This window comes from Monodelphis domestica, chromosome 4 (assembly GCF_027887165.1).
Source record: "Monodelphis domestica isolate mMonDom1 chromosome 4, mMonDom1.pri, whole genome shotgun sequence".
Lineage (NCBI taxonomy): Eukaryota > Metazoa > Chordata > Mammalia > Didelphimorphia > Didelphidae > Monodelphis > Monodelphis domestica.
In genome coordinates, this window is record NC_077230.1 from 232,081,709 (window position 1) to 232,106,429 (window position 24,721).

A 24,721-nucleotide genomic window follows, 5' to 3' on the forward strand; every position below is an offset into this window, starting at 1 on the left:
CAGCAATAGAAATATTGTTTGAAGAATGACTTGTGTATGTCCACCTCCAGAGAAAGAACTAAAAAACAGAAATAAGTAAGATATGATGAGGCACAAAAATCCTTGAAACAAATAACTCTCTAAGGAATAGAAGGGACCAACTGGAAATGGAAGTAAAAAAAAACAAACAAAAACTGAAGAAAACAACTCTTTAAAAAAGCAGGATTAGCCAAATGGAAAAGGAAACCCAAAAACTCAAGGAAGAAAATAACTTCCTAAAAAATTAGAATTGGACAACTAAGTTAATATAACCATAAGATATCAGGAAACAATAAAACAAAATCAAATTAGTGGGAAAAAAAAGAATCTAAACTACCTCACTGGGAAAACAACCAACCTGGAAAACAGATCCAGAATCTCTAAGAATCACAGAATACTTGAAAGCCATTACCAAGAAAAGAGCCTGGATACCCTATTACCGGAAATCATCAGAGAAAACTGCCCTGATATTCTTGAACAAGAAAAAAAAATAGAGAATTTTCTAATCATCTTCTAAATGAGCCCCCCAAAATAAAATATCCCAGGATAACCAAATTCTACAACCCCCTGGTCAAGGAAAAAGTACTAAAAGTTGCCAAAAGGAAATAATTCAAATATCAAGGAGTTAGGGCAGGATTATATAGGTCCTAGCAGCTTCTTTATTAAAGGACCAGAAGGCATGGATTTTGATATTCTGAAAGACAAAGGACCTAGGACTACAACCTAGAATTAGATAACCAGCAAAACTGAGCATAATCCTCCAAGGGGGAAAAAAAAATTTGATGTTTAGTGAAATAGAAGAATTTCAGACTTTCCTGACCAAAAAATCAAGAACTGAAAAAAAAAAATTTGATGAGCAAATCTGACACTCAAGAGAAGCATAAAAAGGTAAAATGAAAACTTGAGGTTTTTGATAAAGTCAAACTAGATACCTGAGAAGGTGATAATTGAAATCATAGAAGGAAGCTAAATAAGATGAGCAGAAATAAAAAAAAAAAAGAGATGGGAAAGAGGAACACCTAGGGGAGAAGAGGAGAGATAGAAGGGCATAAATTATCTCTCATTAAGAAGCACATAAGTGGCAAATACTGTGGAGGAAAAGATGGAGGGATAGTTACGATTGGATTTTACTCTCATCAGAACTAGCTCAAAGTGGGAATAATATCCACTCAGTCAGCTCTAGAAACCTTGTCCTATAGAAAAGTAGGAAGGTAGGAGATGGACAAAAAGAGAATGAATTGGAGGGTATGACTGTTGAAAACAAAACACTTGTGAACAGGGAAAAGTTAAAAGAAGAGAGAGAAAAGAATAAACGGCAAAAATAAGAGGGAGGGAAATATACAGTTAGTAATCATAACTATGAATGTGAGTGGGATGAACTCACCCATAAAATGGAAAAGGATAGTAGAGTGGATTAAAAACAAGAATCTCACAATATTCTGTCAACAAAAAACATTTAAAATGAGGAGACAAACACGGAGTAAAAGTAAGAGGCTAGAATAGAATTTACTATTCCTCACTAATGTAAAAAAAGCAGAGAAAGCAAAAGTAAAAACTGATCTAATCAAAAGAGAAGGAAATTGCACCATGATAAAAGGCACCATAGGCAATGAAATAGTATCAAGATTAAACACATATGCACCCAATGGCATAGCACATAGATTCCTAAAGAAAAAGTTACATGAATTATGGAAATGGACAGTAAAATATTACTATTGGGGGACCTCAACCTTCCCCTCTTGGAAGTAGATAAATCCAACCAAAAAATAAACAAGAAAGAAGTTAAAGAGGTAAATAGAACTTTATGATGCATTTCAAGGGGGAACTAGGTGGCTCAGCAGATAGAGAGCCAGGCCTAAAGATGCAAGGTCCTGTGTTCACATCTGGCCTTAGGCACTTCATAGCAATGTGACTCTATGTGACCCCAACTACCTGGCCTTTATCACTCTTCTGCTTTGAAATTAATACTTAGTATCAATTCTAAGACAGAAGGTAAGGGTTAAAAAAACAAAAGACACATTGGGGGGGCCACCTTCTAAATGAAGTCTTTCTTGATTCCCCATATCAACTACTGAAGTCATGCCTTCCTTCCCAAACTCCCTTGTACTTAATGGTTCTGTATTGATTCTCTTTATATTTATTCTGTACATGTTGTTTCCACCACTAGAACATAAGTGTTTTACAAGTAAGGATTGTTTCAGTCTTTAATTTTATATGCCCAGATTCTAGCAGTGCTTGGCAAATGGTAGGCACTTAATACAACTGATTGATTGAGACTACTCTAATTGTTAGAAAGTTCTTCCTCAGACTGATCCAAAATCCTGCTTCCTTATAAATGACATGCACAAGCCTTTGATTTTTGAGGCAGCATGATATGGCATAAAGTAGCTCTGGTTTGAGAGGACCTGGATTCAAAGCCCATCTCTGACACTACTTTTGTGACCTTGGGTAAGTCATTTAACTTCTCTATATCTCGGTTTCCTCATCTGTAAAATGACAGGGTTTAACGAGATGGCCTAGAGTCCCTTTCACCTCTAAATCTATGAATTTATTATCTGTAAAAGTAGGATAATTCTTGTGCTACTTATCTCATGGAGTTGAAAGAAACCTGAAATTCTTAAAGCACTCTATAAATGTAAATTATCAATTGAAATACCACACATAGTAGGTATGTAAGGAGTATTTAAACTCAAAGGCTTGGTTTCTTGTTTCACTTAAACATCTTTCTCAAAAACATTATTGTGCCAGGGCCATCTGACCACTGAGCTTGCTGTTCCCCTAAGATGCAAGACTTTAATGTTACTCATAGCCAATTTCTGCCCCCTTCCCAATTTTGATATTCTATGCAAGCCTTACTTCCCTAAAAAGTCCCATTCCCTTTTTACTTTTTCTTTCTTTCCTCTTCCTTCACAATCAGTGTGGCTGTCTCATCTAGGTGTTAAGAATAAGTCAATCTGATTGATTTAGATTATAAACTGACGGCAGCTATAGAGGGTAAATGAATATATGTCCAGGTGCTTCAGAAGGGAGGCAGACAATTTGACATTCTTTTAAATTTTGGGATTCTGATTCATTTTCATCAGAGCCAAAAATGACAATTAGACCATGAAGTGACTATTATCTAGGTCTTCAAAGGTTCAGGTTGATAAGGCTTCTCTTCTATACTTACGGGCCCCTCGAATTGCTTCCAACATCAGGTCTACCAACTGATCATAGACATTCTGGCCAACATAAATTTCTGGGGTGAGGAGGACAGTTCGGGTATTAGACACAGTTAGGTTCCTACATCTCACAGCAAAGGGCAGCAATTTTTCTGGTACTTTGGTAATCTGAAGGGAAAGAAAGAGAGAAAAGAGACTGAGACATCTTGACCTAGAATGAATTTGAATGCAGTCAATCAAGGGGGAAAAAAAGAAAATAAGAAAACAGTTACAGTCTTTGTGAAGCTTAGATATAGGAAGAGCAAAACATTTTTTAAAATGCTGTAAGTAAACTTTGAAAGTGCATTAAGAAGTACAGAGTAGCTTGGGAGTTCAGAGCAGGGAGATTAGGAAAGGATTTGTGAAGGAAATGGCATTTACATAAGGCCTCATAGAACAGGAAGGAATTGGGCAAATGAATCTGGCAGTGAGAGGGGAATTAAGAAAATAAGGGAATTATAAGTGGAAAAGTGAGAATGAGGTAGAAGGCAGAAAACCCTACACTATGTTCCGACAACACTTAACAGTCAAGTCTGTTGGAAGGTTAAATAAGTAATTCTAAAAAGGGAGTAAAGGGGGATAGTTAGGTTTGCTTAGTGGACAGAGTCAGGAGTTCTTGGGTTCGAATCTAGCCTCGGACGCTTCCTAGCTGTGTTACTCAAGGCAAGCTACTTAACCCCAATTTTTGCCTGTTCCTTACCATTTTTCTGCCTTGGAACTGATACTTGGCATCAATACAAAGTCAGAAGGTAAGGATTAAAAAAAAAAGGTGGGGGAAATAATGGGAGGGAAAGGCTTTTGGTGCTAGATTTCTAAGAGCCTTAAATTCTAGGCCAAAGATGTGGACTTTATCCCTTAAGCAATGGAAAAATATTGATGTTTTTAGGTAGAGGGAGGTGATATGGACTGTGCTTTATGAAAATGACTCTTAGAAGCATGTAGAATGGTTTGGAGGTGGAAAAGGAAGAAACCAAGGGCCAGGTTATTCATTAGAAGGCTATTTATAACAATCCAAGTCATAGATAATAATGATCTGAATTAGGATGGTGGTAGTGGGAATGGATACAAAAGATATTTGAGAAATAGAAAGGATAAAATAATTTACTGGATGTGGGAAATTAGAAGGGGGAGAAGTCAGAAATAACAGGTTTTAAGTCTGGTTCATTGGGAGAATGGCAGTTCCAATTCTCAGAAAAGGAACATGTAGACACTGGATTTCTTTTATAATTACTATCAAGGCACAAGGGGCTTTTCAGAAGGTCTCTGAAAATTTGCATCTATTAGGGAGGTAGTATAGAAATGCTGCCATTCACAAAAGAGTTATGATACATTGTAAGAAGTAGGTGATCAAAATTATTCCCCTACCTCCTCTTTTGCTCTTAGGAAACAGGAATAAAGGTAGCAAAGAATGTGCTTCTCCCCTGCATCTCGATCTGCAGAGAGGTTTAATGTTGTGGAACAGGTCATGTTAATCAAGTGGTTGCTTGGATCCTGAAGCAGCAATCGTGTAAAGAGTGCCTAATAACAATGACAATTAAAAAAAACATAAAAAGTTGAAATTACATTGTAAAAGCTAATACTAGAGTATAAAGGTTTGCAAAGTCATTGCTACTCAATGCTAAAAAAGAAAGTAACCCCTGGCTAACCCTTCTATTTGTTTAAGAGATCCGATTCCACCTATCCTGTCTTCTGGAACAGATTGCCCTCTCTGTCATCCCTACTACTTTCTACCTTTATTCAATGTCTCCCTCTCTATTGACTCATTTCCTACTACTTACAAACAAGTCCATGGCTCCTCTCTCTTGAAAAAACCCTCACTTGATTATCTATCTCTGCTAACTACTGTCTTAGATCTCTTCAATCTTTTGTAGCTAAACTCCTCCAAAAAAGCCATTTACTATAGGTGACTCCACTTCAACACTTTATGATCTAGCTTCTGACCTTATATTCCACCACACTGCTCTCTCCAAAGTTACCAATGATCTCTTAGTTGCCAGATCCAATGGTCTTTTTTCAACCCTCATTCTCCTTGACCTCTCTTCTCCCTCTATGCTACTTCACTTGGTGATCTCATTAAATTCTCATGGACTTAATTATCATCTCCATGCTGATGATTCTTGTATCCAACTTTCCTGCCTCAATCTCTTTGCTGATATGCAATCTTGAATCTTCAACAGTCTTTCAGATATCATAAACTGGAATGTCCAACAGATCTCTCAAACCCAGTATGTCCAAAACAGAATTCATTAACCCTCTCCACTTATACCATCTTGTGATTTATTTAAGACCTTGTGTCTTAGAATCAATACTAATTCCAAGACAGAAGAGCAATAAAGGCTAGGCAACTGTAGGAGTTAAATTAATGTCCAATTCTTCAAGTATTATTTTTATAAAGTTTATTATCTGACAAAACAGAACCACATGACTAAGAAAGTGAGAGAGAGAGAGAGAGATCTCCACTCAATTTATATCCTGTCTATGTCAGCACATAACAACAGGAAGTGAGTGGAGTTCTGGGAATTTTGCCGGGGATCATAGTTTTTTGGGTAATAGATTTTAATTACACAATTCTCCCTAAGATTCTCTGGAAGACTAGTCTCCCCAATGGATCTTGTAAACATAACCAACTTATAAATTACAATAATTGGGGGACAAAAGGGAAAGAGAACAAAACCAATGATTGCTAGGCACATTGACAAAAAGCCAATAAGGGGACAGTCCCCTTCGGCATAAGAGTATACATATAAAAATAAATGTGTTATAACCCCCCACAGTTCAATTTCACTGAAACCCAATGTTCATTCTGAATCTTTCTGTACAGTGTGAGGTTTCTGTAGGCATCTTCATGGCGCCTTCTCCAAGCAGTTCACTTCCTGAACTCTGGGAAGTAGCAAGTTTCTTAACTTTTATAAAACTAGAATTTTATGACAATTATACAATACCCCTTGAGGAGGGTGTTGACAAACAAATGGATCAACTCAGGATATATTAATTTTCACTAAGAAAACAGTTTTTGTTACCCTAAAAACTACAATCCCCAGCAAAACTATGATTCCCAGAACCCTACTCACTCCTGTTGTTACATGCTGACATAGACAGGATATAATTTGGGTAGAGGTCTGTCTCTCTTGCTCTTTCCTTTCTGTCTAGGCTTTGATGGAGCAGGGATTTTTAGGGTAACAGATTCTAATTACACACAACTGGGGTTAAGTGATTTGCCCCAGATCACACAGCTAGGAAGTGTTTAAGGTCAAATTTGAATCTAGGACCTCCTGCCTCTAGGACTGACTCTCTATCCACGCAGCTACCTAGCTGCCCCCTTTCTTATGACTATTGAGGGTAACAGCTTCCTAATCTCTCAGGCTCACAGTCTAGGAGTCATTCTGGATTCTTCATGCTCTTTCACCCCTACCCTATATCTAATCTTTTGCTAAGGCCTGAAGATTTCCCCTCAACACCTCATGCCAGGACTACTGCAATAGCTTGCAGGTGGATTGGCCTGCCTCAAGTTTCTCCTTACCCCAATCCATCCTCTATTCAGCCACTAAAGTGATTTTTTCTAAAGTGCAAGTTCAATCAAGTTCCTCTACTTAATTAAAGCCAGTGGTTTCCTATTTCCTCTAGGAGAAAATACAAAATGCTCTGTTCTGGCACTCAAAATCCTTCATAACCTAGCCTCCCTTACCTTTTCAGCATTCTTATAGCTTATTTCCCATCATGTACTCTTTGACCCAGTGATGCTGGCCTCCTTTCTGTTCCATGAACAAGATATATCATCTCTAGGCAATCTCTCTGGGTGTCCCCTATGCCTGGAATACTCACCTTCTGCCACTCTGACTTTTGACCTCCAACTAAATCCCACCTCCTACAGAAAGCCTTACCCAACACTTTTAGTTCCAGGGTCTTCTCTCTGTTCATTATTTCCTACTTATCCTGTATATAGTTTGCTTTGTCTAATTTTGTTTGCAATTTGCCTCACCCATTAGATTGTAAATAGACTGGGACTGTTTTTTGCTTCTTTTTTTTTAGGTGTTTAGCACAGATTCCTGCAAAGAATAAGGGCTTAATAAATGTTTACTGATTGATTAGAGAGTGAGGCCACATGAAAAATGAATAAACCAAACATTGCCTTTTCAATTCCTGCCAGGAGGTATCAAGATATCCTGATGTACCAAGAGAGGTTATCCAACTTGATCAAACACACTTGATTTTTCTTACTTCAGCTTTGAGAGAAACAATAACTAGGCTTGCTCTTAGTAGCATGTATGTGAGGTTTATCTGTATGATTTCTGAAGTCTTTGGAGATTAATGGAAATGTTTTAAATGCTTAATGATGAGCTGCAGGGGTTTAAAGTCCAGCTTCCTTCACAGTTACATTCTTGCCCACAAAACAAGTGAACATAAAAACAATACCTGCTCAATGTTGTTCATATCAAGCCAGTCTTGTTCATCCAAGTCTCCTGCCATTTCCTCCAAAAATACGCAACGGCTGGGGATCCCATTCTCACATTTCATACTTGGGTCACCTGGAAAATGTTTTTTAATTAATTAAATATATGCCTCTGTCTTATCTGAATGCTAATCATGACAGCATTTCTATTAATTTATGAGCTCTCAGATGACATCAGAGTGGTCCCAAAAAACATAAAGAAGCAAGGGAGCCCAAAACAAAAATCTTCTCACTGGTTACAAAGAACCTTGCCTTGTCATAAATCCAACAATAGTCATTTAGAAAGGCCTTTGTGATAATTTTTCTGGTGTCCCACCACAGACACAGTGGAAGAAAGAAAGCCACATTTCAATACATAAACAGTAATTATGCATATGCCATTTTGGTGAAGAAAGTGGGAATATCTATTATGCTTATTTGTTTGTTTTTAACCTAATTTTTTATTTTTAATCTTTCTACTTGCTCAATTCTCAAACAATGAAAACATTTGTCAAAATGCATGACTATTCTTTTAAACTGACTTTAACTTCAGCAGAAGGCAATAGAAACAGTCCTAACAAATCACTACCCAGCAAAGACATAAGAAAACTATAGGGATAGCCAAGACTCTTCCCTTCTATAGAAAAGCAAAGGCCTATGAATACTTCCAGTAGGGGTATCAAACATTTATGAGGGTTCTTTGGTCAATATCAATCTGTTCAGAATTTGGGAGAAATGGTAAGACTCCAAAGAATGATAGCATACACACACTCAAGGTTTACAAAGCAATTTCCCTAGAACAAAGATAACTTTCTGTTTAAAATAATGTTTTTTTATTTTATCACCCAACCCATTCAGAAGACAGCACTCATGGGCCCTGCTGTTCTGTTTTTCATATCAATGTCACTACAGAGAGGCAAGAAATTTCAGGTTATCAACAGGATCTAAGAATATAGAGCTAAAAGAAACTTGATTACTTAGTCCAATTCAATTAATTTTTAAAGAAGAAAATAAGGAACTTTGAATTCAAATAAACATTCTAGTATTCTAAATTAATTTTAAAAGGAGATATTCAATTACTTTCTGTTCAGGAAAGGGAATAAATATTTATATAGCACCTACTTATGTACCAGGTAATGTGCTAAACACCTTTGTATAAATATATTATCATTTGATCTTCACAACAATCCTTCAAGGTATTGTAATTCCCATTTTATAGCTGAGGAAACCAAGGCAAAACTGGTTAAGTAATTTGCACAGGGTAACAATGCTTGTAAGTATCTAAAACTGAATTTGAATTTAGGTCTTACTAATGATTCCAGGCCCATCAATCTGTTCACTGATGACCTCTGATTAAATCAAACAAAACTTCTGCCCCCAATTAAAAAAAAATCTTTAAATCGTTTCAGCTTTAATAGCCTATAGCATTGATTGAAAAGATGTACAACTTAAAAATTTTTCATCTTAGATTGATTGCCACCAAGCACAGTCAGGAATACAAGCAAATTGATACTAGATTCCAAGAACCAAATGTACAAAGGAAGTAATTTCAAAGTTGTGAGAATGGGTTGAGTCAAAAATTTGGGTTCTTTTTGAATGAGGTCTGTTAGGTAGATCTTTGGGCCAGGGTCCTTGGTGGTTGCCACTGCTTGATCTGTTGGTAACTGGTAAGTCAGAGGACCAGTCATGCTTGTTGGGTCATGAGAACCTTGAATCTCTTCTTGATAGTGATGTGGTATTTTGAGTACTTGTCATCTGGAGAAAATCTGGCTGGGTGAGCTGAGCAGGTCTGTTGTCCTGCAGGATCTGTTTTCTTTAGGGTGTAGACCTGATCCCCTTACTCGTTTAGGTAATACTGCAGAAACATCATGGCCGATTCACTTCGGAAACCAGAAATGCCACCACATAAAGGATCGCTTTTCAACTACACCTCCAACTCCGCCACAGCCTCGGACCCTCCAACTACAACTAGGAAGCCATGCTTATTTTTTATATGCAGAATAAATGGTAAAATTGGGTCACAAGTACTGAAGAACTAAAAATCAGAAAAAAGAACCCACAATTTATTTGGATAAAGAGGAGGAAAATTAAAACAAGTAGGGATGCCAAACAAGTCTGTGCTAGTTAAGATGTTCTTTTGAGATGTAAATTCCTTATTCTAGAAAGCATGATAATTTTGTTGGACTATAAGGAACATCCAATAATGATTTTGATCAGAATAAGAAAGCAATGAAAATAGATAGTTGATGACTCACTGTTGTCCAGGGTGATGAGGAAAATCCTTTGGATCATGTGATTGATGTTGAGCTGCTCACATAGCTCCTGCTTGGAACGGAATGACTGGTTAATCTCACAGACAGAGAAGTCACAGTCATCCAGGCTCTCTGACACACTGTTATCCGAGTCATCAGGGCTAGCGGAGGGTTCATCTGTCAGAAAATTTGATCTTGTAAATATTATATTTCTCTGGGAAAGAACCTAGTCCAATACCAAGAGGGTAGAAAAGGGGAAAAAATTGGTAGTATGGGATTTAAAATTAATTAACTACTGATAGTATCATGGCAGAGCAAGTTTAACTGCAGAATGCCAAATCTCAACTTTGTGACCACTGCCAAATTTTACAAAGAGGAAGGGTTGGTTGCTTCCCTCTCCACCCTCTTCCCTGCCAGTATAAAGTTGTATTTCACACTACAAAAATAACACGAACTTTCCTACAGAAATCTGGAAACAAGTCAGTGTTATTTATCAAAGTATAACTCCCTTAATGTTCTAAAAAGCATCTTAGAAAGCTACCCCATTTAAATGTGGTGCCACATACGAAGACCAAAAACTGGTATTATTCACGAAAAGCCATGAAATATTTGGGGTCCATCAGTCCTTTTTTATGAAAATTCAGTCAGACCATTCAGAAGCAGGCTATTTTTTCAGTAGTAGGGCTTTAAAAGAATACGTTTCAGAGCAGGAAGCTAAAGCTTTTGGCACAGTATTAATTGCTGGTGGAAAACAAGTTGGACCTGATGGTATGATAAACCCTGGGGAATTGAAACAATCCTAATGCCAAACTAGTCCCAGCAGAGCACATGCCAGAACTGTTCCCACTGTTTGCTATCTGCTCTGCTCCCAATTTCATATAGTTTAACTTTTGCTTACAGTTAGAAAGGGAATGTTTAGCAGCATTGCTCCCATATGCAGATAACCCATACAGATTTTCCTATTTACCAGATAAGTTTGATACCAGCCAAATCACTTAAAATATATTTGCTATTACCTCATTTTCTACTGTTTTTCATTTCTCAGTTTTCCCTCCTTAACCCAATCTCTTATATAAGGTAGGAAAAGAGGAGCTAGGATAACGGAGTATAATAGTAAACTACAGAAGGAGCTTAAAAATCTTCCTGAAACCTTTCAGCATTCCCAATTCATTTAAAAATATTTTATTCTGAATTTAATAAACACTGAAAAAGGAGCATTTCAAAATACAAGGTAGAACAAAAAAATGGTTACATGTAAAAGCACAAATCTTCCTCCTCAGTTATTTACATTACACTTCATTCCCTTTTAGCCTATAATTCAGATAAGTATCTCTCCAATCATTCTTGAAATGAAGAAATAAGGGGAAAGTGTCAATAAGTCTCCTTTTCCACGAATGACAAAGCATGGGAATCCTGAAATCCTGTGACACTTTCTTTTTTTGGTAGAAGCACACTATGGTATTTAGGGAATTATGGGAATATTAAAAGTGATAAAAGACATTCTACACGTGAAAATGGCAGACTCCTAGTTATGCTCTGTCTGGTCTCAGGTCATAGAGGCTATCTTCTGATGAGTGTGAGTGACTGTTCTGTCAGCACCATAATTGCAAGGATCCAAAGCTAAAATGGTTTACAGAGACCATTTAGTTGAATCCCCTTATTTTACAGATAAGGAAATTGAGATCTGTGCAGATTAAGTGACTTGCCCAGGGTCACACAGCTGTTTTGATTCGTGTCAATATTCTTTGCCAAGCTGTCTGATCTTTTTACAATAAGGTTTGGGATCAGTTTGCCTTCTTAAGTAGTTTGTTTTAATAGCATTAGATAGAAAAGACCCTAATCAGTAGAATAAGAGGTTACTCCTAAGAGAATCCTTGTGGCAATCAACCTAGGACCAAAACATTTTGATTATTTATCACTTTCAGGTCAAAAATCTCTTCTAGCACTTATCTTTAGTTATCTCCTACAACAACAACTATGGCTTGTTTCCTACACTAAAACCTTTATCCTCAGCTGATCATGTTAACAAGAATACAGTTTTATGAGGTGCCTTTTGAGAGTACTAGAAAAAGTGATAGCTTGACAATCCTAGGTCCACAATGAGCATCTGAACCCTTGGAGCCACCTGTTAGGTTCTTTACCTTTGTGGAAAAACTCTTATCTGCTACAAACTCTAAATCCATTGCTAATTTGGGGGGCCCCAGACACACTGGTTTTGGAAAGTCCTCATTCTGGGTCATCTTGTCTGCTGCTGTTGGCTCATACACTTACCAGATTGCTGCTTCAGCTGTTCCTTCTGGATTTCTGCAAAGTGCTTGGCATCAGCCAGGGAACCAAAGAGAGCAGCAAAGGGGTTACTGGAGATGTTGTTGTTATTGTCCTGGTCTGTCATTTCACTTTAAAGTAGACTCCATCCAGACCTGGGGGAGGGGCTACAGAAAAGGCAGGTGTCAGCTACACTAGCAGCTGTTAGATTCCCATAGATTTTTTTCCCCGTCTTTCTCTGCAACACATCATACTTTGAAGGGATTCTGGAGACAAGACTGATCAGTGTTCCAAAGTTTAAAGTATTTAGAGGCAAAATAGCTACAAATTTACCTACTGAAGGAAGTGATTGGGCTTCATGGAAGCTAAAATGAAAGGAGCTAAAATGAGACCAGGAAGGATGTATTTGCTTGTAATTATCTTCCCTATATTTGCCACTCCTTGTTTGAAAAGGGAAAGAATAAGTTGAGGCAAAAGAAAGAAAAAAGAAAAAATATGTATTGCTAAGGACAATAGCAACAATATAGCTATTTTCTTTGAAAGAAACTATTGACTACTACTGGCCTGAGTGGGTGGCTTCTTGCCCATTTACATGAATGATGACAACAGAGTATTTGCTCAAAATTACAGGGAGGGCAACTAGTGCTAGCGCTAGGACTGGAACTGGGAATGAACAACCCTAATCTTAGAATTCAACTTCCTATGCATATAGGCTAATTTATAGATCCTCAATAAATATTAAAGAACTACCATTTTTCAGACACACTCCTAGGCTTAACTATTTAGTAGTTTTCTAGACCTAATAAAGATATGTCCAGAATATCCTTCATTATATTTAAGACAAAAAAAAAATCTCAAATTTGGGAGGTCCTTCATATAACCCCAAACTGATCAGTAACTTGGGAATATTTAGTGAATTTGAATTTGATAAGATTTTGCTGGTCAAATATCTCTATTCTGGATGTGACAGCCTTAATTAAGCCGAGAGGACCTAGTATCGCAACTGGATTGACATAGCTCACTGAATGTTTTCCCCTCCTTTCTAAAATTTCAGTTTAACTTGAACCAAGGCCAGAGAACAGCTATATGACCCTGAAGGAGAGAGAGGGGTGAAAGAAGAGATAGGCATAGCCTGTTTAAAAAAATTTGATGAACCTATCCAAGGACAAAAGTCCCAAAGGGGGTTAAGGAAAGTCAGGAAAAGGAAATAACAATTTGTATTTACAAATTACTTTTGGATTCATAAGCACTTTCCTAACAATCACTGTGAGTTGGTGTAAATATATTTCTATTTAACAAGTACAAAAACTAAGGCTCAGAGAGGTTCATGTTTGCTCTTGCTCATAAAACTAGTTAAGTGAACTCAGTTCTCCTGACTCTGAGTGTAACACTGTTTAATAGTTCTACTTTTCATTTTGCTGGGATAAAACAAGATTATTTATAGTCATATAAACAAAACTAATGACATTTGAAGGCTTATCTTCATCTCTAGGAGGAGTCTAATAATACAGGTTTACGTTCAATGGCAGTTTTACCAGTTGCTTTGCTGAGCTATCCCCATATTTTCTGCAATCAGGCTAGTGGCCAATTAGGAATAGTACCAACAAATTTGGGGACATGACTTTTCTCAGCATGGTGCTGAAATCTACTGTATCAGGTAAGTGAAGTGGTATATGTTGTTACATATAATTTAAACAAGATTAGCATTTCATATAGGGATAAGTTAAAAGGGCAATTGAAAGCATTAACACTTTGAATCAGTGGCAATTAGCTGAGAGGCCAGTGTACATATGCCCAAGAAGGCATATGTAATACAAATGAACTTTTTGAGAAATTAAAAACCATTGGTCAGGCTACTTTAGTTGAGGCACAAAGGAATTTCTGGGAGCTTTTATTTTATTTTATTTTTTTTTAAATATTTTAAATATTTTATTTATTTATTTTATTTATTTTAATAGCTTTCCAAAATATCATATGGCACTCAGACCTTGAAGCCCATAGAATTCTACATTTACCATGCTATGGATGGAAGGAAAATGAATTAAATGTTGCCTAGCATGGTGTAGGAGTGCTAGATTTAGAATCAGTAGAGATCTGGGTTCAAATTCCACCTGCCAATTACTAGCATGGGTTAAATCCCTTTGACTTCTCTGAAACTCGGCTTCCTAATCTGTAAAATGGGGATAATACCTGTCATTTCTACCCCCAGGAGGACCCAGGGCAATTCCCTTAACTCCTTGGTGCTCCTGACAATATTCTAAGATTTTTAAACTGTAGAACAGTTGCCAATCTAAATCAAAAAGGGTTTCTTCTCTAAAAACTTCCCAATAATAATGAGATCAAATGTAAAAAAAATGTTTATACTTACAGAACTTTTTGAGGATCAAATGAGATATGTGTAAAGTATTTTGCAAATTTTACAATGCTACAGCAACATCAGCAATTATTAAGAATATAAGAGAGGAGACAACTAAGTAGCATAGTGGATAGAGCACCAGGCCTGGAATCAAGAGGGCGTAGGTTCAAATCTGCCTTCAGATATTTCCTAGCTGTGTGACCCTGGGGAAGTCACTTAACTCCAAATTGCCTAGCCCTTCCCTCTCATTTAGTTAAAAAAAAAAAAGAGCATAAGAGAAAATTCTAGGGCTACCAAGAGTTATTGGAGATTTCAAACCACAGTTCACTTAGTGCTCCTGTAAGATACAGAAGCTGCACAAATCTCAAAAATCTTAATCACCTCATAGGAAATTAGTTCTATTTGGAGATCCATAAGACTAATAATATACTGATATCCTTTCTGCAAAACTGAGAAGCAGCTTGATCGTAGTAAGGACACTGGACATGTAACAAGAGAACCAAGTCATGGCCCAACTCCTCTTTACTCAGTAGGCATGTTACCTAGGGCAAAGCACTCAACCTCTTATCTATAATGGGCATATTGGTGTATCAGGATGGTCTATTGAAAGGAGAGGATATACAATCTTAGTACTTCAGAAAATAAATGTTTTAATCTGCCTTTTTTTCAGTTCATCTTTTCCAGAGACATTCCCAGTTGCTCTCCTACAACTAGAAAAGATTGATTTTTGCACTTCAAATTTAACATGTCCAAAATCGAACTAATTTGTTTTCTCTCTAAACCTGTTGCTCCTTTTGATGTCATGATTTCTGTCTGGTACAATCTTGTTTGTTCAGTCTCCCATACTCATGACCTGAGGGGTCTCTGATGATACTCTTGTGGTTCTTATACTTAAGTCTGACTATTCCCTTTCAATCTCTTCTACTGGATACTGTATCTCAAACCCCACATATTTTCTTTCCTTTTTCATATGCAATTATTTACAAAGTCTATTAATTCAAACTCAAAAATAGCTGAAATATGTTCCCTCCTCTCTAACTCAAGCTACTACCATTCCTTATAGTATTCCACAACCTCCTTAGGCTGCTGCAATAAGTCTTCCCATCTTGAATATTTTTGTTTCAATCTATCCTTCCCACCACTGCTGGAAAAACAAATAAATGAACAAAAAAACACAAAGATCTGGTCATGTTATTCCTCAAGGGGAAAAAAAATCTTCAGTGGATCCCTAATATCTATCAAGAAAAATTTAATTTCTTGGTCTGCATTCAAAGTCCATAACAAACAATTTGGCCTTTCTATCTCACGCTACTGCCCCAAGCACAGGAGTATACTCCAAACAAGTTGGATTAGTCTCCTCTCCTTCCCCCATTCACCTTTTTACATGTCTGTCATTGCTCACATTATTCCTTTTGCCTTTTCCCCCTCACATCCTCTAAAGCCCAATTCTCCCCACAGCAAGGTTTTTGTATTTATCCTGAAGATAATGACCTTTCCTCCCCATCTCTAGACCTTATAATGAACTTAGCTTTCTAACACTTTAATCTGCTTATATAATTGTGTGTATTCTAGTTATCTGTATTGGTGTCTTATTCCCTTAATTAGACTATAAGCTACTTAGGACCATAAGATTTTAGATCTAGAGGCAGAAAGGGCCTTCAAGGTCAGTCTAAACCCCTCATTTCTCAGACAAGGAAATTTAGGCTTCAATAGTTTGAGTAATTTGTCCAAAGTCACAGAGGTGCTTAAGAGGTAGCACCAGTATTTAAACTCAGATCCCAAGTCTTCAAGTATAGTGGTCTTTAGGATGTACTGAATTACTTCTCCTCAGTGCAGAACTCATTCCTCATTTTGCTGCCTAAAAGACGGGGGCATTCTTAAAAGTGTTTTTGCCATGGTCCGCTTTGGCAGTATGGTGAAGCCTATAGGCTCTAATATTACTATAGTTTGAAGTTTATATTCACAATTGAAGGAAATGCTAAATTCCAGTTAGAGGTTAATGAAGATAAAGATGTAATTTTTTTCTGTAAAGGAATCCTAGCCTCTATGGGTTAAGAACTTTTGCTAGAGGCAAAACTGTGAAATGCAGTTTGGTGGTATATTGGATAATGTGCTGGGTTCAAAATCTGCCTCCAATACTAGTTGTGTGACTGTAGGAAAGTCACTTAACCTCTGCCTACCTCAGTTTCCTCATCTGTGAAATGAAGAAAATAATATCACCTACCTCTCAGGGTTCTTATGAGGATCTAATGAATTTTTACATATATATGTATATACAACTATAAATAGCTATATCTATATTATGTAATGTGTTTTACAAACTTTAAAGAACTACATAAATTTTAGTCCCTATCATTAGTGATACCACTGACCTTGGAATCGAGAGGACCTAGGTTTGTGACCTATAGAGAAACTCACTGTGTCCCTGGACACATCTGAATCTTTGTATGTAAAATGAAGCAAATAGTACCTACCTTCCAAGATACTTATGAGAGTTAAAAGAGATAATGTATATATATATAATACTCAACAAACAATATTATCTAATTTAATGTCTTCCCTGGATGCACACTGAAAGAGCTTAACAAATATTTAATGCATCTGCCCAATGAGAATATACTCAAGAAAAAGAGAAAAAGTATTTCTATAAGTACAAAAAATCCAAAAAAAGTGACTAATCAGAGAAGGTTAACCAAAGAAACAAAACTTTTTTACTTTAAATAAAGTTTCTGAGGAAACATTTTTTTTTTCATTTTCATATGCCAGATATGATGCGATAAATTTAAGAACTTACTATGTGCTGGGGATACAAATTTGAAAAAGAAAGACAACTTTTGCTCTCAAGTTGCTTAATCTTTAAGCAACTTTTGGACTCAATTCTTTTTGAATGTATATTCTCCCAAATAATGTGTTTCTCTCTGGTGGATGTAAGAAATTCTCTGCAGATCCCAACTGAGACCTTAAATGTTTTTGTCTCCTCTAACTACAAACAGCTCAATCTCCACAAGATATAGGATCATTCTCATTACCAAATGTTGCCTATGAATTATGCTATTTTATGCAATGGAGAATTGGCAAATTTCAAAGGGAAAGTCTTTTTGGATATTTTATGCAAACTTTCTGACATCAGTGCCTGTCTGAATAGAAGAGAAACATGTCTATGACCATTAAAATGAAGTCTTACCAAGTCATACCCATAAGCTCACCTACTTTGAACATATTCATAGAAATCTACCTTCCATTCAACTTTGCTCCATTACTAAGGGGAGAATATCTTTCTCCCAAAATATAACTCACATTTTTGTAGTGCTTTAAAGTTTATGAAGTGTTTTGCCCTAAAACAAAATCCTATGAGATGGGTGGTATTATTATTTCTATTTTTATAAATGAACAACCAGGCTGAGAAATATCTATTCATAAGATTTGGAGCTGGAAGGGATCTTGGGGGGTTGGTACTTTAGGCATACTCTTGTCAATTGAAAAAGGAGGAATCTGAAAACTGAGGCACCATGCCTCACACAGAATTAAGATCTGAAGTCAGATTTTCACACTTCAAATCCAGGGCTTCTTTCCACTGTGCCTAAGTCTATCAGTCTCTTAGGTAATCCGTCCATCTCTCCAAAAAATGTCTGGGAACAATTTAGCTGGGATTTTATATGTCTCATCGGATCAAAAAAGGAGTGCTATTCTTTGAGACTCCAATTTCGACTCAAACGGGAGTTGAGTGGTAAAATAATGAAGTAAACACACCTTGGGAGCGTGGAGTTAGGAGCAGAAAATACAATGCTGGAGACGAAGGCGCAGCAAAATGAAAGTCTGTGAGCTGCCTTTCTGACCAGAAACCTGTCAATTGCATCCAGCTGGGGAAAAGGGCTCTCTTGATCGTAGTATTGCCACTACGCAATCTCCAAGCCCTTACCAAATAGCCCAGCTCTACCACTCACTCCTTTGTACAAGCTCCTCTGACCAGACAGAGCGGGAAGGGGCCGCACTGATCACTAGGTTAATTTCCTCACTTTTTATTCGCACACACCCAGGAAGAAGTCGCTGGACAAGGACTGGGCAAAAGCGGGATTTGAAGCCACTTTCTTGGAGCCAACCCGTCTGTCTTTTCTCCAAATCCTTAGTCCTGTGACTGCTTCCTCCACGAGGGACTTGGGGGTCCACGAACAAGCCTGGATCGGACCTGAGATCGTCTTCCTCCTTCCTACCCCGACCTCCCACGTTTGGCACGCCCTAAGACGGCGACCCCAGATCGCCCCCGGCCCACACCCACGTCTCTCCCCCCAGGCCTTCACAATAAGGGGACGAAGCTGGAGGGGCGGACAGAAGAGGAGCACAGGGGATGCAAACAGAGGAGGGGTCCCGAGCTCAGCACAGAGGACCCGGGGGGAGGGAAAGGTCTGGCAGCGGAATCCGGGCCTCGGGAGGGGACGAAGGGGTCGCGGTGGATACTGCCGGGGGATCCCCGCGCCGCCGCCTCTTTCATGGGACGCACTCCTTCTTACCGGGGCCTGAAGGTGCCAGCGGCAGCAGCACCGGGAACTCTCCGAGGCCAAGGGCTTTCAACACTTCCGACTCAGCCCGGGCAACCGGAGCTGACGTCACCCGCCCTCGGCCTTTGCGTCAAAGCTGGGCGCCGGAAGTGCAGCCCGTGGCCGGGAGGGCGACCCTCTGGGGTGGTGGTAGGCAGCCCTACCTCCTCCTACTCGGAAAGGAGGGGTAAGCGGGAGGTTTGTGGAGAGTGGCCGGAGATGAAAGGAGCACCCTCAGAGCGATCAAGCGGAGTCTGGACCTTTCTCCCTTCCTGTGCCATGGAGGTGGGGAGGAGAAAAGAACAGCCAAACAGTGGGCATGGCATAGCCCGCCACGTGTTCATGTGATGCCAGCCCTTCTAAAAACAGGCTTATAGATTGAGAAATGAGAGGAGGAGCTCTACAGCTCATTTAGTCCAACCCCTCCTTATACAGATCTGAAACCTAGACCTTCGGGGACCAAGAGGAGATGGGCTTTGTCCATGGTCACACAAAGGTAGAGCCAAGATTGCAAATCATGTATTCTAATTCCAAATCCAGTGTTCTTTCCACTAGTCATCCACAGGATACCTCTCCCTAATAATTCAAATCCAAGCACCTCCGGGGTGCCTCTTGTATAGTAATACTAATAGTAAAATTTTATATAATAGACTAATTTTTACAAGAAAAACCGAGGGCTTTGGAGTTTTTCCTCAAGACAATCAAATGTAAACAAAAGATCACTCATCTATAAAGTAGGCACTTTTCAAAAGCTTGTTGAATTACAACAGGAAATTCTTCTTATTATGTATCATGTGGCTGACTAGTGGAAAGAGCATTAGTGGTACCCCCAAACCTGGAATAAGGAGGATCTGGGTTCAAATGTGACCTCAAACATTTCCTAGCTGTGTGATCCTGGGCAAGTCGCTTAACTTTGAATGTCTAGCACTTGCCTCTCTTCTGTCTTAGAATTGATATTAATCGGTGAACTAGTTTAACAAAGTTAGATAGAGAACCAGGTCTGAAGACGAGGTTTTAAGTTCAAATGTGACCTCAGACACTTCCTAGCTACGAATCTGGGCAAGTAATTTAACCCCAATTGCCTAGTCATTACTGCTCTTTTGCCTTGGAATCAGTATTAGATTCCAAGATAGAATGTAAAGGTTATTTAAAGAGAGACAGAGAGAAACTGATAGAAGAGATAGAGAAGTTAAGGATTAAAAAACAAACAACAAAAAAAAACAGCATTGGATTTACATTCAGAAAACTTGCAATCAAAGGTATATTGGCAATTGTTTGACAAACCATGCTTCTAAATTTAATCTGCATTGTTAACACTTTCTCCATCACTTTTAAAATTCTAAACAATCAACAAAATAATAAATCAAGCATCAGTTTGAGGTGGTTACTGATTTCCAAAGTATAAATGCTCACATTGAAAACTGAACAATCAGCTTTACTTGTAAGAGGGACTCCAGCAGATCTCTGATTCCAGTCCTGACTCTACTGTTTGATCTTTAATAAATCATTTCCCTTCTCTAGATCTCAACTCTTCATTTGTAAAATGAAGGGGTTGGACCAAATGATCTCTTAAGGCTCTTCCAACTCTATACCAAAATGTTTATGGCTTTAATCTCTTTTCAGAGAAGAGTTAAGTTTCATCTGATGACAGCTCTTTCCACCTTTCAATACTCTTCTCACATACCCCATTTACGAGAAATGTTCCTCCTTCTTTTCCTTCCTTTTTACACCAGGGTTTTCTTCTTCTTATCTTCCTTTTTTCTTTCCTCTCTTTCCAAACCCTCAGAACCGAACCAATTCCTTCTTGCCCTCCCCTCCCCAATACTATGTATTGATTCCAAGGCAGAAGAGTGGTAAGGGCTAGGCACTGGGGTTAAGTGACTTGCCTAGGGTCACATAGCAGGGAAGTGTCTGAGACTCTAGGCCTGGCTCTCCATCCACTGAACTACCTAGCTGTTCCCCCCCTCCCCCAATCTTTTAAAGATATTAAAAAAAAATAAAAGCAAAAACTTACAGTATTTTTGAAGACATTAAGCTTCTGAGAGATCACTTATTTCTTTTCTATTAAACTGTTAAAATTATATTGTCATATATACCCTTCTAATATTTTTCAGTTTATCCTTAGCTCTAGGCTTTTTGTGAGAAAAGTAATAGCTAGCATTCATATAGCACCTATTATGTGGCAAGCACTGTGCTCATTTCATCCTCACAACAACTCTGGGAAGTAGGTGCTATTAATACCAATATTTTACACCCAAGGAAACTGAGGCAGAGGTCAAGTGACTTGTCTAAGGTCACACAGCTAGTAAATGTCAGTCAAATTTTACTTCAGGTCTTTCAGACTCCAAGTCCAGGACTCTATTCTCTATACCACCCAGCTGCCCCTATCTCTTTTATTAAAGGTCCATTTTCCTTCCAGTAGGATTGTACTTTACTTGACTTTACAGGGTTAGTATTCTTGGCTCTAAGTCCATTGGTTATGCTTTTGAATATAATGTTACAATATCTATTCTTGTTGAGAGTAGAAGTGAGATTTTATATAATCCCAACTAGTTCCTTGGTACCTGACTGCTGATTTCTTTTGTTTTTTTTTTTAAAGCAAATTTTCCCTCCTTTAATATGGGAACTCTGGATTTTGATCGTGACATTCCTGGGATTTTCCTTTTGGGGATTATTTTCAGGAGGTGATTGATAGCCCTTGTATCCCAGGATGAATGCTACTGTTCTTGGTAACTTCCAGAATCTCTGCTAGAGTTTCTGACTACCCTAGGGAATTTGTGACCACCTTGGGGCTTTGACCAGGTGAGCTCTACACTCTTGCTGCCTTAGAAAACAGAATCTTGCAGGCTGCATGTATCTTTGGCTCATCCCTAGTTGTGTTTTTTTTGTCCTGGGCTGGCACTGGCTTTGTTCAGCACCCCCTTTCCTATTGTCTATGGTATTCTATCTGATTTTTTGTGTAGTTTTGGGGTAGAAGAAGTTACAGTAGTTCTTATTGAATTTCTTGATCATTATTTGGTGTAGTATGAATTTTAGGTTTTGCTGGAATAGATGTGTGGGAGTTGCATTCAGGCAGGTATTTTGGACAGGTGTCTGGTCTTGACTCTGTATGACACATAGGAAAGAGTGACCTGTTTTGTTTTGTTTTTTTCCTAGAGGAGTTCAAATCACAGGGTGGGGCTATTAGCCTGGAGGATTGCCTAAGCATTGGGTAGAAGGTGGAATCACTGAATTGGGAAGGAGAATATTAGCAATTGTTTGTGGGCCTCTCTAAATCCTTTGTACATTTCATACATTTTCTATAGAATAGAATAAAGGTTGTCCTAGATATATATACATTGTTGCCTTGAGTATGAGTTCTGGAAACATTTTTATTTTCTTGTGTAGAGATAGATACATGAGATATATCCTGAGATTGCCTGGATGTGACTATCTGGGAACAAAATGAGCTAGTAATTTTGAGGGTCATAGCCCAGGATTAAGATCAGTTTATGTAAGCTCAGAGTTTGATTATATTATACTTTAGAGGGATAAGACACAAATAAATCTGATTTAAATTAAAATGTAAGAAGGGCAAAAGTAGGAGGAGTATAGTAATAATGTTTGTCCTTTTGGAAGAGGACCAATGACATCATCACAAGTTGCTATGTAGCAGGGGTTCCCAAACTACAGCCCATGGGCCACATGTGGCCCCCTGAGGCCATTTATCTGGCCTCCAGGGAACTTTTGGAAGGGGCACCTCTTTCAGTGGTGGTCAGTGAGAGAGGAGCATTGTATGTGGCGGCACAGCAAAGCACAGGGTCACTCACGTACAGTACTACTTCCGGTGATATAATCCTACGTGTGGCACCTTGTTCTGAGAGTAACTGAAAGAGAATAAGGCGCTGAACAAAGGATTATGTGGCTGCACAATGGAAGACATCAGCATGGTGAGCAGAGATCTGGGGGAGGGGATTCCACACTGTGTATACTGCTGCCCCATATAGAGGTGGCGGTGATGGGCCTGTGCAATGGGTGACAGGCCCAACACAGATGCAGCCTCCTCTATCCCAGACAGCGGTATACAGATTTGATCATAGTTTTTTTTTTTTATAGTCTGGCCCTCCAACAGTCTGAGGGAAATTGAGCTGCCCCCCTGTGTAAAAAGTTTAGGGACCCTTGCTATATAGAGTGATTTGGATTTAATTAAAGGAGAAGTGCACAAAGGTGTCACTCTTCCAGATTCATCCCAGTCGAGTGGTGTGGATTTTAAAACTATTCCACCCTAATCAGACTATTCTTTAGAAGATCTGATTTAGCTATTTCCTGATCAATAACAATGGAGATACTTGGAATATCAGAATCAGGTCTTGGGAAACGACATTCTCCACCCTATTCAGTTTAACAAGATTTTGTAGGCCATCACCTCAGATAATTAAATCTTGAGTTTGATGAAGACCTTCAAAATCTTGTTAAACTGAGTAGGGTGGAGAATTTAGAGTTTCCAAGACCTGATTCTGTTATGCCAAGTATCTCCATTGTTATTGATAAGGAAATAGCTAAATCAGATCTTCTAAAGAATGATCTGATTAGGGTGGAATAGTTTTAAAATTCACAGTGGCAAGACAAAAGTCAGGAAGCCTGGGGGTGGCCCTGACTACAATGAGTAATTTTGGCACCTTTGATGTCTAACCAAGCTCTTACATGCCTTCTTTAGCCAAGTTCATAGCCATTGGAACAAAGTGCTCTCAACTACCCATTCTGCTGGGAGAAGTCTTTATGTGCTTGGGATGGACACCCCCTAACTCACTGATGGGCTTTTGAGGCCTGTTGGTTACCCTTAATCTGGGTTAGTGGGTCTGCCCAGTTGGTTTTATTGGGAGAGTGGCTACTGTGCTTGCTACAGCTTTTTGGAGCCACAGGTGAGATTTGAGTGATAGATGAACCAAAGGTGGTTGGATTAGGAGTCCTGAAAAGGGCTTCCAAGGCCCTCACATCAGAGATACTGGTCTTCTTTGTATACCCCATACACCAGTGAAGGAGGATAGTAGATAGTGTGCTAGACCTGAAGTCAGGAAGACTCATCTTTCCAAATTCAAATCTGACCTTAGACCCTTACTAGCTGTGTGTGCCTGGGAAAGGTACTTAACTCTGTTGGCCTCAGTTTCCTCATCTGTAAATCATCTGAAGAAGGAAATGGCAAACTACTCCAGTATCTGCTAAGAAAATCACAAAAGGGGTAATAGAAGAGTCAGGCATGACTGAAATTGACTGAACAACACATAGCCAGTATATATCAAAGGCAGGATTTAAACCAAGATCTTCTTGGCTTCTAGGGTAGCTCTCTAGTAATAATAATAGTTGTTGACACTTACATAATGCTTTAGACAAAGTGCTTGTAAGAAATATGAAGAATGAGAAAGAACTTGTAGCTAGAGGGATCGAGGAAGGCTTCAGAAAGGAGGTAATATCTGTGAGAATTTATTTTTTATAAACTATATTAATTCCTACATTAGGGCCTAGATTAGAAAGGCCCTAATAAATTCCTGTATATATTAGAAGACTCCTATGCCAAGGTCTTGGACCTCAGGCACCATACTGTCTGCAGATTTTTGCATTTTCTTTGTTCTTAGGAATTCAAAGGAATGTATTCCTTTCACAAAGTTTGGCTAACAGAAAGATTTTAC

The 24,721-nt window shown here is 38.4% G+C and overlaps 1 protein-coding gene across 1 annotated transcript in view; it reads right to left on the bottom strand.

Moving 5' to 3' along the window:
* The window catches only part of UBE4A (ubiquitination factor E4A), a 46,419-nt gene extending 26,905 nt beyond the window's left edge, over positions 1-19,514 (bottom strand). Inside the window, exons 1-6 of the mRNA XM_001370630.4 lie at positions 19,029-19,514; positions 12,171-12,331; positions 9,903-10,076; positions 7,632-7,744; positions 4,584-4,736; positions 3,188-3,347 (exon numbers count right to left, since the gene is read on the bottom strand). Of these exons, the coding sequence (XP_001370667.2) occupies positions 3,188-3,347; positions 4,584-4,736; positions 7,632-7,744; positions 9,903-10,076; positions 12,171-12,291 (721 nt within the window). The 5' untranslated portion in view covers positions 12,292-12,331; positions 19,029-19,514. The remainder of the gene's footprint in view (positions 1-3,187; positions 3,348-4,583; positions 4,737-7,631; positions 7,745-9,902; positions 10,077-12,170; positions 12,332-19,028) is intronic.
* Positions 19,515-24,721: the final 5,207 nt, after the last annotated feature.